Here is a 12694-nt window from a genome sequence, read left to right as displayed (position 1 = left end):
GCAATATCAATATCAACAGATAACGTTTATTAGGCACCTCATTTTATGGATGAGGTAAAAAGGGCTCAGATGCATCAAGTAACTTAACTAAGTAAGTGGCTGGAAAGGAAATCTGAGCTTAAGGCTTTCCATCACTACATCTTTATAAGCTAAGTAAGTAAACACAGTGCTTTAGTATATGTTAGTATTCTTGAACACAAACCAATATGCATGCAGATACTCAGGTGGACTCTTTTGTCACATTTAGCAAAAGTTTTGTCTCACTTGAGAATGTGATTATGGGTATAACAGAAAAACTCGTTGCAAAGTAACCTAGAGCTCTCATATCTGGGCTTGAAAGTACGACATACTTTGATATATATATTATATGTTTACATATTTAAAATCTCTGGGAGAATCGTAAACTGTCTTAATGTTCTATTTACCATTTCTTTCTACAAAAAAAATAAAAGCAAATTATTTAGCTCCTTGGACAGTAGCTAGAAAATGTTTATATTAAACAGAGTCATGTGAAATACAGTTTTTCAGCTGGAGGGTCTTTTGTAAAATTCCATCAGTATAAACTCAGAATTATTAGATATCGCATCATCACATTATAGTTAAATTTAATTACTACTGAAGTATTCTTCCTCTATTTTGAAGATGTACTCTGAGCAAGGACAGGAATATCAACCATAAGATAACAAGAAACACATGATCTTAAACTCATAGCTTACACTGAAGAAATGATCATCTTAGGCATTTCCAGTCAATAAATACTCCCTGAATGCTTATGATGTATAAGATATTGTCAGAGGATATGGGACAAATAAAATGATGCTTTCAAAAGAAATGAGGAAAGATAATGAAAATACAGAATGTAATATTCTTAAAAGAAAGCGGGCACCTATATCATTCCCCACCTCAGTCCACTACAAACTTACTGCCAAATTGCTTACCAATTCTAAAACCTACATAAATACTTTTGAAATAAAAAAGTAAATTATGGAACAGCAAAGGAAAAGTTTATATACACATCTCTCTTCTCTCTCATGCCTTTGCACACATATAAATATGGTAAGACAAGGAAACTGTGTGACTTTTATTTCTATAATTATTCTATTTCACTAGAATAACAGGTGAAGTAATTTCTATGTATATATGTATATGTGCATGTATAAAATAATTTTGCAACTTAAAAAAATTACCAAATGAATTTAATATGCCAGATTATTTTCAATTCCAAAGATTAATTTAAAAAAAACCCTATGCTTCAGGGGAAAAAAAACCTAAAGAAATACTGATTAATAATGCTCATAAAGTTGACATGTGGAGCAGTTTATGTATGTCCCTACTTTATGTATGTCATCTACTTAGCTGGGAATTTGAGTTACAGTATGTAGGAAACCTTTTCCTTTTAAACCATGCTACATTCTTAAACTATGAAGGGGAAAATAACCAATCCAAACCAAGCTAATACTCTGGAGGCTAGAACCAAATGGAAACAGAAATGTAAAAACTACATATTAAAGAACAAATTTTTACATTATTTATTAGTAGGCAAAGCTAGATATTTAAAAACATGGCCTCCTTTGTAGTCAGGAGAACTGGGCTCATGTTCTGACTCTACCATTTACTATGTATATTTCTAGGGCATATCATTTATCCTCTTTAAGCCTCCGTCTCCTTAACTGTAAAATGGAGACATTATCTCAAATGAGGATGTACTAAAGTGCTCCACAGTAGTAAGTACATAGTGGACTTATCAGAATAAGCAAGAACTAGTAAATACAGTCTTCTATACATAATATTTGATACAATATTTTAGAATCACAAAAGTGTAAGACAAAAATGATTCTCATTTTACTAATTAGTAAAGGGAAGTTCAGTATAAATAAGCCATCTTCTAAAGCAAGATGAAATGCTAGTGTGATGGACGGCAGTGAAATTCAGGAAAGAATATCTTACTCAGGTAGTTTTAACTCTGCCATATTTAATTTTCCTATGATGTACTTACTACAATTCTAATATATCTATAAAACATTAAACTATTTTTAGATTCCATACTTGTTTTTAGTTGTGCTAAAGGTTAAGCCTTCTGATTTCTGGAATTGGGTAGTCAAACTTCAGTGATATTCTGCTGAGAATAAGAAGTCTGTATCATTGGAGTACACGCAAGTAATGATTCAGAAAACTGGTAATTTTGAGACATTTCTAGGCCATGATTTCAAATTTGCTCCAAGATGGTGGTAAAGGAAGTGGTGGTACTGATAACACTTAGACACAATATGAGCAAAATTATATTGACACAATGTCAGTTAGAAACCTATTATCCTTTAAGAGAGGCAAATCTGATTTTCTTATGGTCTTTACATTTTGTGTTACAATATTTTATTAAGTAATTTGGTAAAGTAAAAACAGTAATTATACTTTTTTTTAGAGAAGTTTTCGAGAAGACTTGCAATAACCCTTTAGGTAGAACAAAACGGTTCTTATTCCTTAGTTCTCTTGTCTGCTGCCACTATGACATTATCAGGGTAATTTCTCTTTTATAATTTTATATTTAATATGAATTTTCTGCCTGGTTATGATGGTTTTTTCCCTTTTATTTCCTTGTCCTTACCTTTAAAACTTCCTGCAACCTGGGTACATCTAAATGTAAAGTGTCTGTCACTCCATTAAATGGGTAAACTAAGTCTTCACTTCTCTTTCATTCTTCTATAATGCTTATCAAGGAAGAAAAAAACTATTTCACACACATGACACTATTATGTTTCCTTGAAATTCTTCTTTTAAGAGACATTAAAGTGAATATTACACACAAATAGAGATGATTAGCTAGAAATTGATACTTATATTTACAAACTAATTTCATTAATTGAACATGCCTAATGTATAGTGCAAACCTAAAAAGTATACTCTTGTATACTCTTTTCCGAAGACAGGTAATAATATCATAATGAATAACATCATTTGCTAACTATACACTACCCTGGTTCCTAATAAAAACTAAACCAGCTGGCATTCTCTTAAGTAATCCTAATAATAGCTATAAAAGTATTTTGGTAGAAAAATAACTTAGATCTAAGTGTGGATGTATTTTACTAAAGTAAAGCGAAGAGGTCATGCATTTGAATTTAAACAAATGGGTGTACAAGCTGAGACTTCCAAAAACTCTCTCAATTCAGTGAGTGTGTTTATACACTGTATAGCCAATATGTGAACTGAAGGCCAAGAAGAGCATATTGTTGTCATACTAGGAGGTTTGAGAAGTTTATGGGGAAGCCTCAGGAGCTTATTAAGAAAAAAGAAGACTCAGGTAAATGTAATTTGTTTTGGGTCTGTTTTCCAGGTCAGTATGAATTACTATCATGGATAAAGGGCTAGAACAATCCTAGAAGGCAGAACTGGAATCAACTGATTGGTTTAACTTATTAAGAACAAGAACAAGAACAACAACAACAACAAAAAGCAAGAGAAGAAACAACACTGTGAGAACATTTGGAAACCTAAGTTGCTATACATTTCACAGACACCAAATTCACTTAAAAGAAACAAACAAACTTGCCCAGTACAGCCTCTCCTCCACCCACTGGTATAGTGAAATAGGTTCATTCTCTTGGGGCATCTCTAAGTAACAAAAATTCGGTGTAAAACAATGAAAGTTATCCTTATAACTGACGCTTACCATAGTCGTGCATATTATAAAATTTTTTTTAAATCAATGTTTTCTTAATATATTTTATAGTATGATTTGCTTATTCTGGAATTAGAATAGAAAACATAAAAGTCATATTTTAATAACTACACTTAATAAAAAAATGTGATTAAAAACAAATGTCTTAGCTGCAGAATGTCGTAGGTCAGGATAGCTTAAGTACTTCAAAAATGTGGGAAGGGATAACGTCCTCATTAAATAAAACCAGTTAGGTGAGTTGATAAATAATTAGTAACTGATAAACAACTCAGAACAAAGCTTCAGAAATGGTTTGATGAGGCAGGTAAGGCTGACAAGACTTACTCTGAAGCTGAGGCTGCTGGAAGGAAAGGGGCTGTCCGAACACAAATGGGCTGTGGACTAGGGAAGAGGGAGGTTTTGCAGCTTGATCAAAGATGGAAGGAGCTGGGAGATTGGGCCGTGACTGAATGGAATTCAATATGGCACTCAGTTGGTCACCTGCAGTGGGCAAAACAGTCAAAACTACAACTTGTTATCAATTAACATCCAAAATGGCAAAGTAAATGGTGCTTTATGACATTCAGATAAAGTTAAACACTAAATAAAACAATGCCAATTCAGAACTGTTGTGGAAGTTGGTGACTGTTATTCTCAAATTAGGGACCGAATGTTGTATGTTGTTTTAATAATGGAAGCACCCCAACAAATTTTATATAATGGCCCACTTACAAAAACAAATCCATTTAAATTCATATACAACATCTAGCAGCAGCATGAGAGAATACAGAGTCTATGAGGTAAGTATGATAAGTTGATTCAATACCATACAAGTATAAAGGAAGATCTAAGTCGATGATGTCTTCTGTGCAGTACCTGACATTGACTATTATCACCCTGCCTCATACGCAGTACACTTCATGCAGAAAATATGCAAATAATATGAATAGTTCAATGTAGGACTGAAGGGAGGCAAATTATATGTTATTAATTTAGTAATACATTTATATTACAGTTATAAATTAATATTCTCTTTTTTAAAGTTGTTATTGCCAGAGAAATTATACATTTTTAAAAGCATGAACTATTTTGCTCAGATAGGCAATGTAAAAATTTATAAAAGACCTATAAGAAAAAAAGGAATATGAGGTACCTTATTTGAATAGTATCTCAGACATGAATTCTGATATTTTCTTCAAAATTAAATACAAAGGACATTAACAGAAAAATACTTTTAAAAATAAGAAATGATATATTGGATGGATGATAGCTCCTTATTTATGAGAATATAAATATTAAATAGTTTAAATGATGCTGAAGAAGAAGGGTTGGGGGGGAACCATATGCAGACTAGCTGATGCAGAAACTGGAAAACAGTACCTTTCCAGGAATATTTTCTAGATACAATAAAGTTTCATAAATAAAATTTTAAATGAAACACCAACAAGAAACAGATTAATATGGAAAAAACTGTGCACATAAGCTACATCTCTTCACTTAAAAAAATTAATGCTGCAGATTAGAAAAGCATTTTAGAGGTGATGAAGAATTTTATAAAATTGTTTTAAGGAAAAAGAATTTTTGCAAAAAACAATTGCTTGATGTTGGATAGCATAAAGAGTTAAAGAAAATGGGAACTACAATTAAAGGTAAGATAATAAATAAAGGTTAGATATATTTAATCGGATGAAAGTTTCTTAATATTTCTTCACTTCATCTAAATATTTTAAAAGCCTATTAAGAAGTACATGCTATTTTTGAACAATATTAGCAATATCACTTTAAAAAAGTAATACATTATTTCTAATTAATAACAAATGTTCTCAGCAATGTTTGTCTCTATTGAAAGTTGGTTTTTATTCTTAAGATGTTTTAACAAATTCTGTTTTAAAGACTGATTTAATGTGACAGCCACCAGTACAATTTAGACATTTTAGAGACTGAAAGCATACAATTTGAATTAAACATGGCTTTAAAACAGATTACTATACAAGTATATAGTGGTAAGTAAACACTGAGATTTTAATTTAAGGACTGGGAGCGGCAGAAGGAAAGGGACATGAAGAAAACACCACAAAGCATTTACCCTACTTAAGCATGAAGGTCTAGTTTAAGTTAGTTGAAATCTGAGCTACCAGAAATGAGCAAGCAGATAGTACCCAAGCCTGTAGGATAGAGCAACCCGATGTAGGAGGAAGAGCCAAAAAGAAATCTTGTAGCTAAGGCTTCCTTCTTAATAAAAATACTTTGTGGAAAGTAATAAAGGTATCAAACAGAAAGTGGTTTTATTTTAAATTGAATATTTCCTCTATACTGATGTAATTCTGTATCTTGTTGACTATTTCATTATTTCACTTGCTCTGCAAGTCAGGTATTAAAACAACTGTATTTGTGTCTGGAAATCAAATCTCATGAATTAGTTTAAATAACATTTTAAAGTAAAAGTATTTCCATGTAGGCTATCTTCTCCTTCCTATCCATTGTCCAGCTATATGCTACCTTCTGACAATATCGTCGATTTTGAAGCTAAGAGTTAGGAGCAGGTTCATAAGAAAGCATGTCAATGTGTCCAAATTTACATACAAATGGAATTTTGGATGAAATTCGAGCATAAATTACTCCAAAATAATTATTATTTGGACTGTCCATGATGCTGGTCTCTTCTATTAATGCAACCGAAACAAGTTGTATACATTTTATATCCATATGGCTTAGGGGTTTTGTTTTTACAATTTTTTGGTTTCATTATACATACCAAACCCAAAGCTATCATTTCATGTCATTCGAAATTAACTAAGATAACTTGATTAGACATTGAAAACCACACGTGCTTAATAAAGCTGATGTGCAATATTACTTAAAAATATTACTTAAAATATTTTGATTTTAAATGGATCATTTTGGAAAGTTCGTTTTTGCTCATTAACATTTAATAATAACTGGATGATAAAAGTTCTTCTACTGGATATAGTGACACAGAATCTTTATGATGTGAATTCAAAATGAGTGTCTACAAAATAAGAACAGGTAAGCAAGACCTATAAACTTAAGCTAAAATGGATAAAACCAATACTGTAAAAAGAACACTGTCGTAAACATTTTGATTGTTAGTTTTCTAGGAACAAACTTAAAGTTTTGTGTGTGAACAGTAATAAAAATGGTTATAAGAGAAGGTAATAAAAATATTACAGTTAGGTAAGTAAAAGACTCACTTAAAACACCTACCTTTATTATTTCCGAGTCCATAATCAAATCCTTGGGCACTGCAACTTGCCCCTTTATTAAAAGCTTGTACTGAGAAAGGGCTTGGAGGAGGAGTTTGAGAATTTTGATCCAGAAGAACTTGTTCTACAATAAAAAGAACATCTATAAAATTAGTTTCTTATGTGCTATTCTCCATTTATAAAGAGAGAAAATTGCAAGAAAGGTTTTTATGATGGTTAAATTTTAAAATAACCTCACATTTAGATGTGATAATAGATCTACCAATTAGGTCACTGACACCAACAAAGTAAAGTATATGACAAAATCTTTGTTTTCATCAATCAAAATCACTATAATATTTAGAAATGGGATATGCTCTTATGGAGTCAATTTGCTTTTATTGTGCTATTAACATTTGCTATTATTGTTTTTTGCTTTCATTGTGCCATATATATATATATATATATATGGCAAAAAATCATTAAGTGATCACAGAGAAATTTAAACTTCTCTCACACCTATATCTTAGTAGAAACGATATCCTAATTTAAGAAGCATTTTATCTAAAAAGAACCTTCTACCTTCTAAGTATATGGGAATACAACTGCTAACCTTACCATCTGATAGCTTTGTTATTTCTTCACTTAGCTTTCATATAGAACTTATAAAGTATCTTCACTTTGTAAATGAGAAAACCAAGGCACAGAGATATTAGGTAATTTAGACAACTGAAAAGTTAAGAGCTGGCATTTGTACCCTGGCAGTCCAGTCCCAGAGCCTACTCTTACACATTATGCTCATTGCTAGTTAAAATGATTGCTAAGCTAGAAAGACCCTGACAGTCACTTAAACCATTCTCAGATTATTTAATTATGTCTTATATAAAGCTGATCTCGCTTTAGGTTATTATCATTTACATCTGAATATCCCTATATAATGAAAATGTTTAAGAATTTATGAATATGTAATAATTATATATGTAGTAAGTATACTGTAAATGGGAAAGTTGTTTTGTAAAATGTCTGATTTACATGAAATGAAGACTTTTGCTTTTCAAAACATAATGAAGAATAGTTCTACCATCTCAGGATATTATTTTATGATGACATCATCTTTGACTAAGAAAAACTGGTCTGTAAAACAAGGGAGGAAGTAGGTTCTCAAATTGGGTTCAGTGGATTACTGACGCAGTGTGGTGTAATGAGCACAGCATTTGAAATATGAATGAAGATTCTGGCTCAAGTCTTTCACCTGCCCTGTTTCCAGTGGTGTGACCATAGGCAAGTCATTTTAAATTCTATGAGCTTAGAAATGTAAAATGAAGATTATATAACTGATCTCAAAGGCTTGCTGTGGGGAAAAAGGGGAGAATGTTTAATGTACCATTTAATATATCTAAACGCACTCTGTCATTCACACAAATTCCAAACCTTTCTTGAATCTATTTATATACTATGGCCATATTACCTCTTGGATAATGGTTATTATAACTCTATACTCTTTTGGATAAAGACACATATTCATTTAATTGTCTGACCCTCTCCTATAAATTCTGGGATTTGGTAGAAAAGTCTACGTTTGGTTTATCCACTCATTGTGATGTCCTAACTAATACTTCTGTGACTCAACTTGTATAGTTAGAAAACTTAGTGAGCAACCAGTATGTGCAAAAACTGCTTTAGAACTAGGAATACAAAGATAAAAAACCTGTGCCTGTCCACAAGGGACTCACAATCTGGGTACGAAGAAATAAAAATTAACTTCAATATAATATCATTTTTGTTCTAGTGGTGAATTCAGTTCTTTAGGATGAGAGGTAACTCTTCACTCTGTGAGAATCAGTTAAAGCTTCACCTAAGTGATGACATGGTCTGAACAAGATTTCGCCACCAGGAGAATGAAGAGAAGAGGATAAAAAGGAAAATCTTTTATTAAAGGAGATCATTGTTGAAAAACGGTAAAATAAAGTTTAAAGCTGAAACTCTAAAAACAAAATAGGAAACCCCCAGAAGAAGCTAAGCATATATTCAATGCTCCTTTCCTGAGACAGAATTCAAACAGAATGAAATTGCCTGGGAGGAGTACTACAATCAGTGGTTTGAAAACTGAACTTCCATTTAGTGGTAGAAAGAGTAAAAGGTTTAGTCCCGAACTGGCACAGAAGAATTATCATTTAAATTCGTATTAATGAAATGAAAAGCATGTTTTACAAAGACCAATTCATATGTTTCACATTTCCTTCTAATTCTCTTCTTTGATGTGTATTCATTTAGTACCTATGTATTTTACATACGAATTTTAACAATTGCAAGATTTTTAAACCTTTAGTTTTGATTTTACTAAAAAAGTAAACACACAAAAAGCTCTTTACAACAAAAGAAATACAGTACAGTTTAAACTTCTGCACTGCAAAGGTAAATCGGAATAAATCACAAATTTAAGCCAACTTGCCATCTTCATGTCGGAGGTACTGGTTTCCGCCTCTGTCTCTAGCTAAGGACCATGCCTCTCCTTCATCACTCTCACAGAACTCTACCATGCTGTTCTTATCCAGCTGCACCCATGTACCTTCAGAATTGGTTACCTAGTACATAACAAAAAGCATGATTGATTGGCTTGATTCTTTCAGGGCATTCAGGCTGAAAACCAGCAAAAAGTTTAAGTGAGTAATTATTCCAATAAATCTCTATCATCAAATTAGTTTCTGAAATTAAGACCACAGCCTGAGGTAAGACAGAAATCAATAAACAGTCTTGTAAAATAATGCTCACTGATGACTTCAGTAAAAATATTTTTTTAAGGCACAGGATAATCCCTTAATAATTTTAAATGCTACCCCAAAACACACGGCTCTTTGTTTGGCACCTGAAATGTCCTAACACAGCATACTCTCTATTATTTAGGTTGGTAGTGCCTAAAATGCAACTTGAAAATAACCCTGACACTGAGAAATAGCATGACACACTACATCTTTAAGCTCATCAGCTGAGGCAAATGCCACAGTTGACTAAAGAGTAATGTTATTTGCTCAGGACTTCAGTGACACCCATATATGGGAACGAAGAAATGAAACCCTTTGAATATAACACATCTCCAAACTGATTCATAGCAAATATTTCAAAGTGCTGTTCATCCATGACAGTACAGTACACATTTGCAATAGTGAAAAGATATTTGCAAATACCGAACATTTATATATACAATACAAATCACTTTGTTATATAAATATTGTTTTCACAAGGATAATTATGAGAATAAAATTATTAAAAAAGAAGCACAGAAAAATTGCATTAGTATTTTCAATACAGGTAAAGATAAAGAACATTAACATTTAAAGACCTGGGATGGAAATGGCAACCTTTGGAAGAAAGAGATGCTTTGGTTGTATTATATTAAAAACGAATATCTTAGAAGTCATGAAGCTACAAGAATCCATACCTCTCCCACTGCTTTGACTTTGTTTCCCAGAACTAACATTCCAATTGGGATACCTCTAAGGTTAGGGCAGCTTCTGATGTTGTGACCGGAAGGTCCCGTCTTCACTACCTTGTACATGCCTGGCCCTCCTCGCAAGAACGGCATATCCTGCTCTTGCATTGTTGCTTCCTGTGGGCAGCAGGAGTTTATGTCTTTGAAAAAGTCATCAGTACTAGTTTTAGGTTCCTGAAAATTTGAATAGGAAAAAAAAGTAAACAAAATACAATCTATTATCACTTTCAACATCCTTCTTAATTGCTTTTACAGCAAGTCCATAATGCATCAATTAAGAAAAAGAACACATATCCAAAGATAGCTCAAGGGTTGGTTAATACTACTATTAAAGAATCTTTCAGTTACTCACTTCTGAACAATATTTAAAATAGAGTTGAAGAGAAGAAAAGATAGCAGGAGAGGAACTGAACCTCTAGCTTCTGTCCACCATAATTTGAGAAACACAGTAGTACTTGATTTTACTTTTATCTTTTAGTGAAATATTTAACAGTAGGATAAACAAAAATAGTTTACTATATGAACCACAACTGAATAATTTTGAATCATTATTACTGCATTACTGCCTGTCGGTATGGGTTAAAAAGTCTAAATCTTCATTTCCTTGTACTTTTGTTTATAACTATTAATAGAGAAAATAGGTATGAAGATTCTGGAGACTCATCTATAAACAGAGATAACAATGATGAAAAAATGTGCATGAAATATAGCTACATGTTAATATTTACTAGTTATGAATGAAATTAGAATGCTTATAGAATTTTAACAACTCACACTTTCTTAATACAGTACAAATAAAAATGCCTTGTTAGATTTGCTAGACCATTGTTAAACAGTGATATACTAATGCTTTTAACAGAAAAAGATGATTATATTTTAGTAGAGCGGAGAGATTAACATTAAAGATGTGGTTTTATATAAATATAATACATTTGGATATAAAAGAGTCACTTCTAAAATGAAAGAAAGGAACATACCCTAAATTTCCTGTTGAATCTGAATGCTGTGATGAAATTACTTCCTATGTGAATGCAATAAAGAGAAATAATAACCCTCCCATATTTGCTCTTTTTCCCAATTAAATGTAAAGGAAAGTTCTACACTGGAAATTCTTCCACTGTCATTATTACTTCTTTAAAACAGACTTCAACTGCATTTTTAAATACAGCAATATAGACTCTACAAATTGCTTTATTCAAATACAGTAAAAGATCATAATGGGACACTTATTCAAACATTAGGTTAAAATTAAATTAATATTTAGTTATGATATAAATAGGATAAAAATGAAAAAACCCACTAACATATTATGCAAGATAAAATATTACTGAATAGCTCTATCCCTATGAGTAGTCTCATTCCAAAAGAAATGTCCATTACATAGTGGAAAATTAAAAATAAATTCATAAGGTTAAAAAAATGTGGATTCAAGAATTCTCCATACCTGTGACTTTAATATATGGTTGGTCAGAAAAAATTTTAAATCCATTATTAACCTTCACATAATATCTTGTAAATTTCATTGTGGTGATGAATAATCATCAATTTTTACTTACACAAATACGTGCTACGGACAGTATTTATTTACATTTACTATAATTACTGTACCATATTTGTCCAACATTCCTTATTTATATATTGGCAATTTAATGGAAAGGAGAATTTTAAGTACTTGAAAAATTTAGATTTACAATCTAAAATAAAATATGCATTTTATATACCCATGCATGCATATTTGTAAAAATTTATATATGTGTACAACTATATGAATACAAAGAAAGCACTCAAAATAAAAATGGAGAGTAAGGTCTAAACTTTAAATTGTGCTGTTTTACTCATGAGATTTTCAGTATTTAAAAATGTCATTGTGAATGATCAATTTTAGCAAATACATGATGCTATTTCATAGATGGAAGAGTCAAATTAGTCATATGTACAAATTATCTTTTAAAAATTACATGGCATGATGTAAAAACTAAACAAATATTCACAGGTTTAGTGAAAAAACAATTTCACTGGTCTTTTAATGATACATCTCGAGCATTTAATTAAGTTATAAAAATATTTCCAATTTGACCACTCAGGGTAACAGTGAGAGAAAAGTCTTGGCAAACACTAATAATAATTATAATAATTGCAAGTTATTCACTGAAAGGCAATATAGGAGAACTGTCCTAAAATATTTAATATTTTATTGATTAAAGAAACTATATAAATTAATAAATGTACAGCAAAGTCTATCCTTTTTCTTAATACTAAACAGTATAAAAAGAACTGATAGACCTAAAATCACAGAACTGTGTCTGTTATTCTCAAGAAATCCTAAAATGCATGTTTTATTCTATA

At 31.3% G+C, this 12694-nt stretch overlaps 1 protein-coding gene across 1 annotated transcript in view; it reads right to left on the bottom strand.

The window, feature by feature from the left end:
- MYCBP2 (MYC binding protein 2) overlaps positions 1-12694 on the bottom strand; it is a 272440-nt gene that overhangs the window by 58424 nt on the left and 201322 nt on the right. Inside the window, exons 53-55 of the mRNA XM_027116051.1 lie at positions 10298-10522; positions 9311-9443; positions 6881-7003 (exon numbers count right to left, since the gene is read on the bottom strand). Coding sequence (XP_026971852.1) covers positions 6881-7003; positions 9311-9443; positions 10298-10522 — 481 coding nt within the window. The remainder of the gene's footprint in view (positions 1-6880; positions 7004-9310; positions 9444-10297; positions 10523-12694) is intronic.

This window comes from Aethalodelphis obliquidens, unplaced genomic scaffold, assembly GCF_003676395.1.
Source record: "Aethalodelphis obliquidens isolate GAN/ISIS:26980383/991018 unplaced genomic scaffold, ASM367639v1 scaffold15, whole genome shotgun sequence".
In the NCBI taxonomy this organism is placed as follows: domain Eukaryota; kingdom Metazoa; phylum Chordata; class Mammalia; order Artiodactyla; family Delphinidae; genus Aethalodelphis; species Aethalodelphis obliquidens.
The sequence above is the reverse complement of the archived record's forward strand: the minus strand, read 5'-3'. Positions and strand labels throughout refer to the sequence as shown.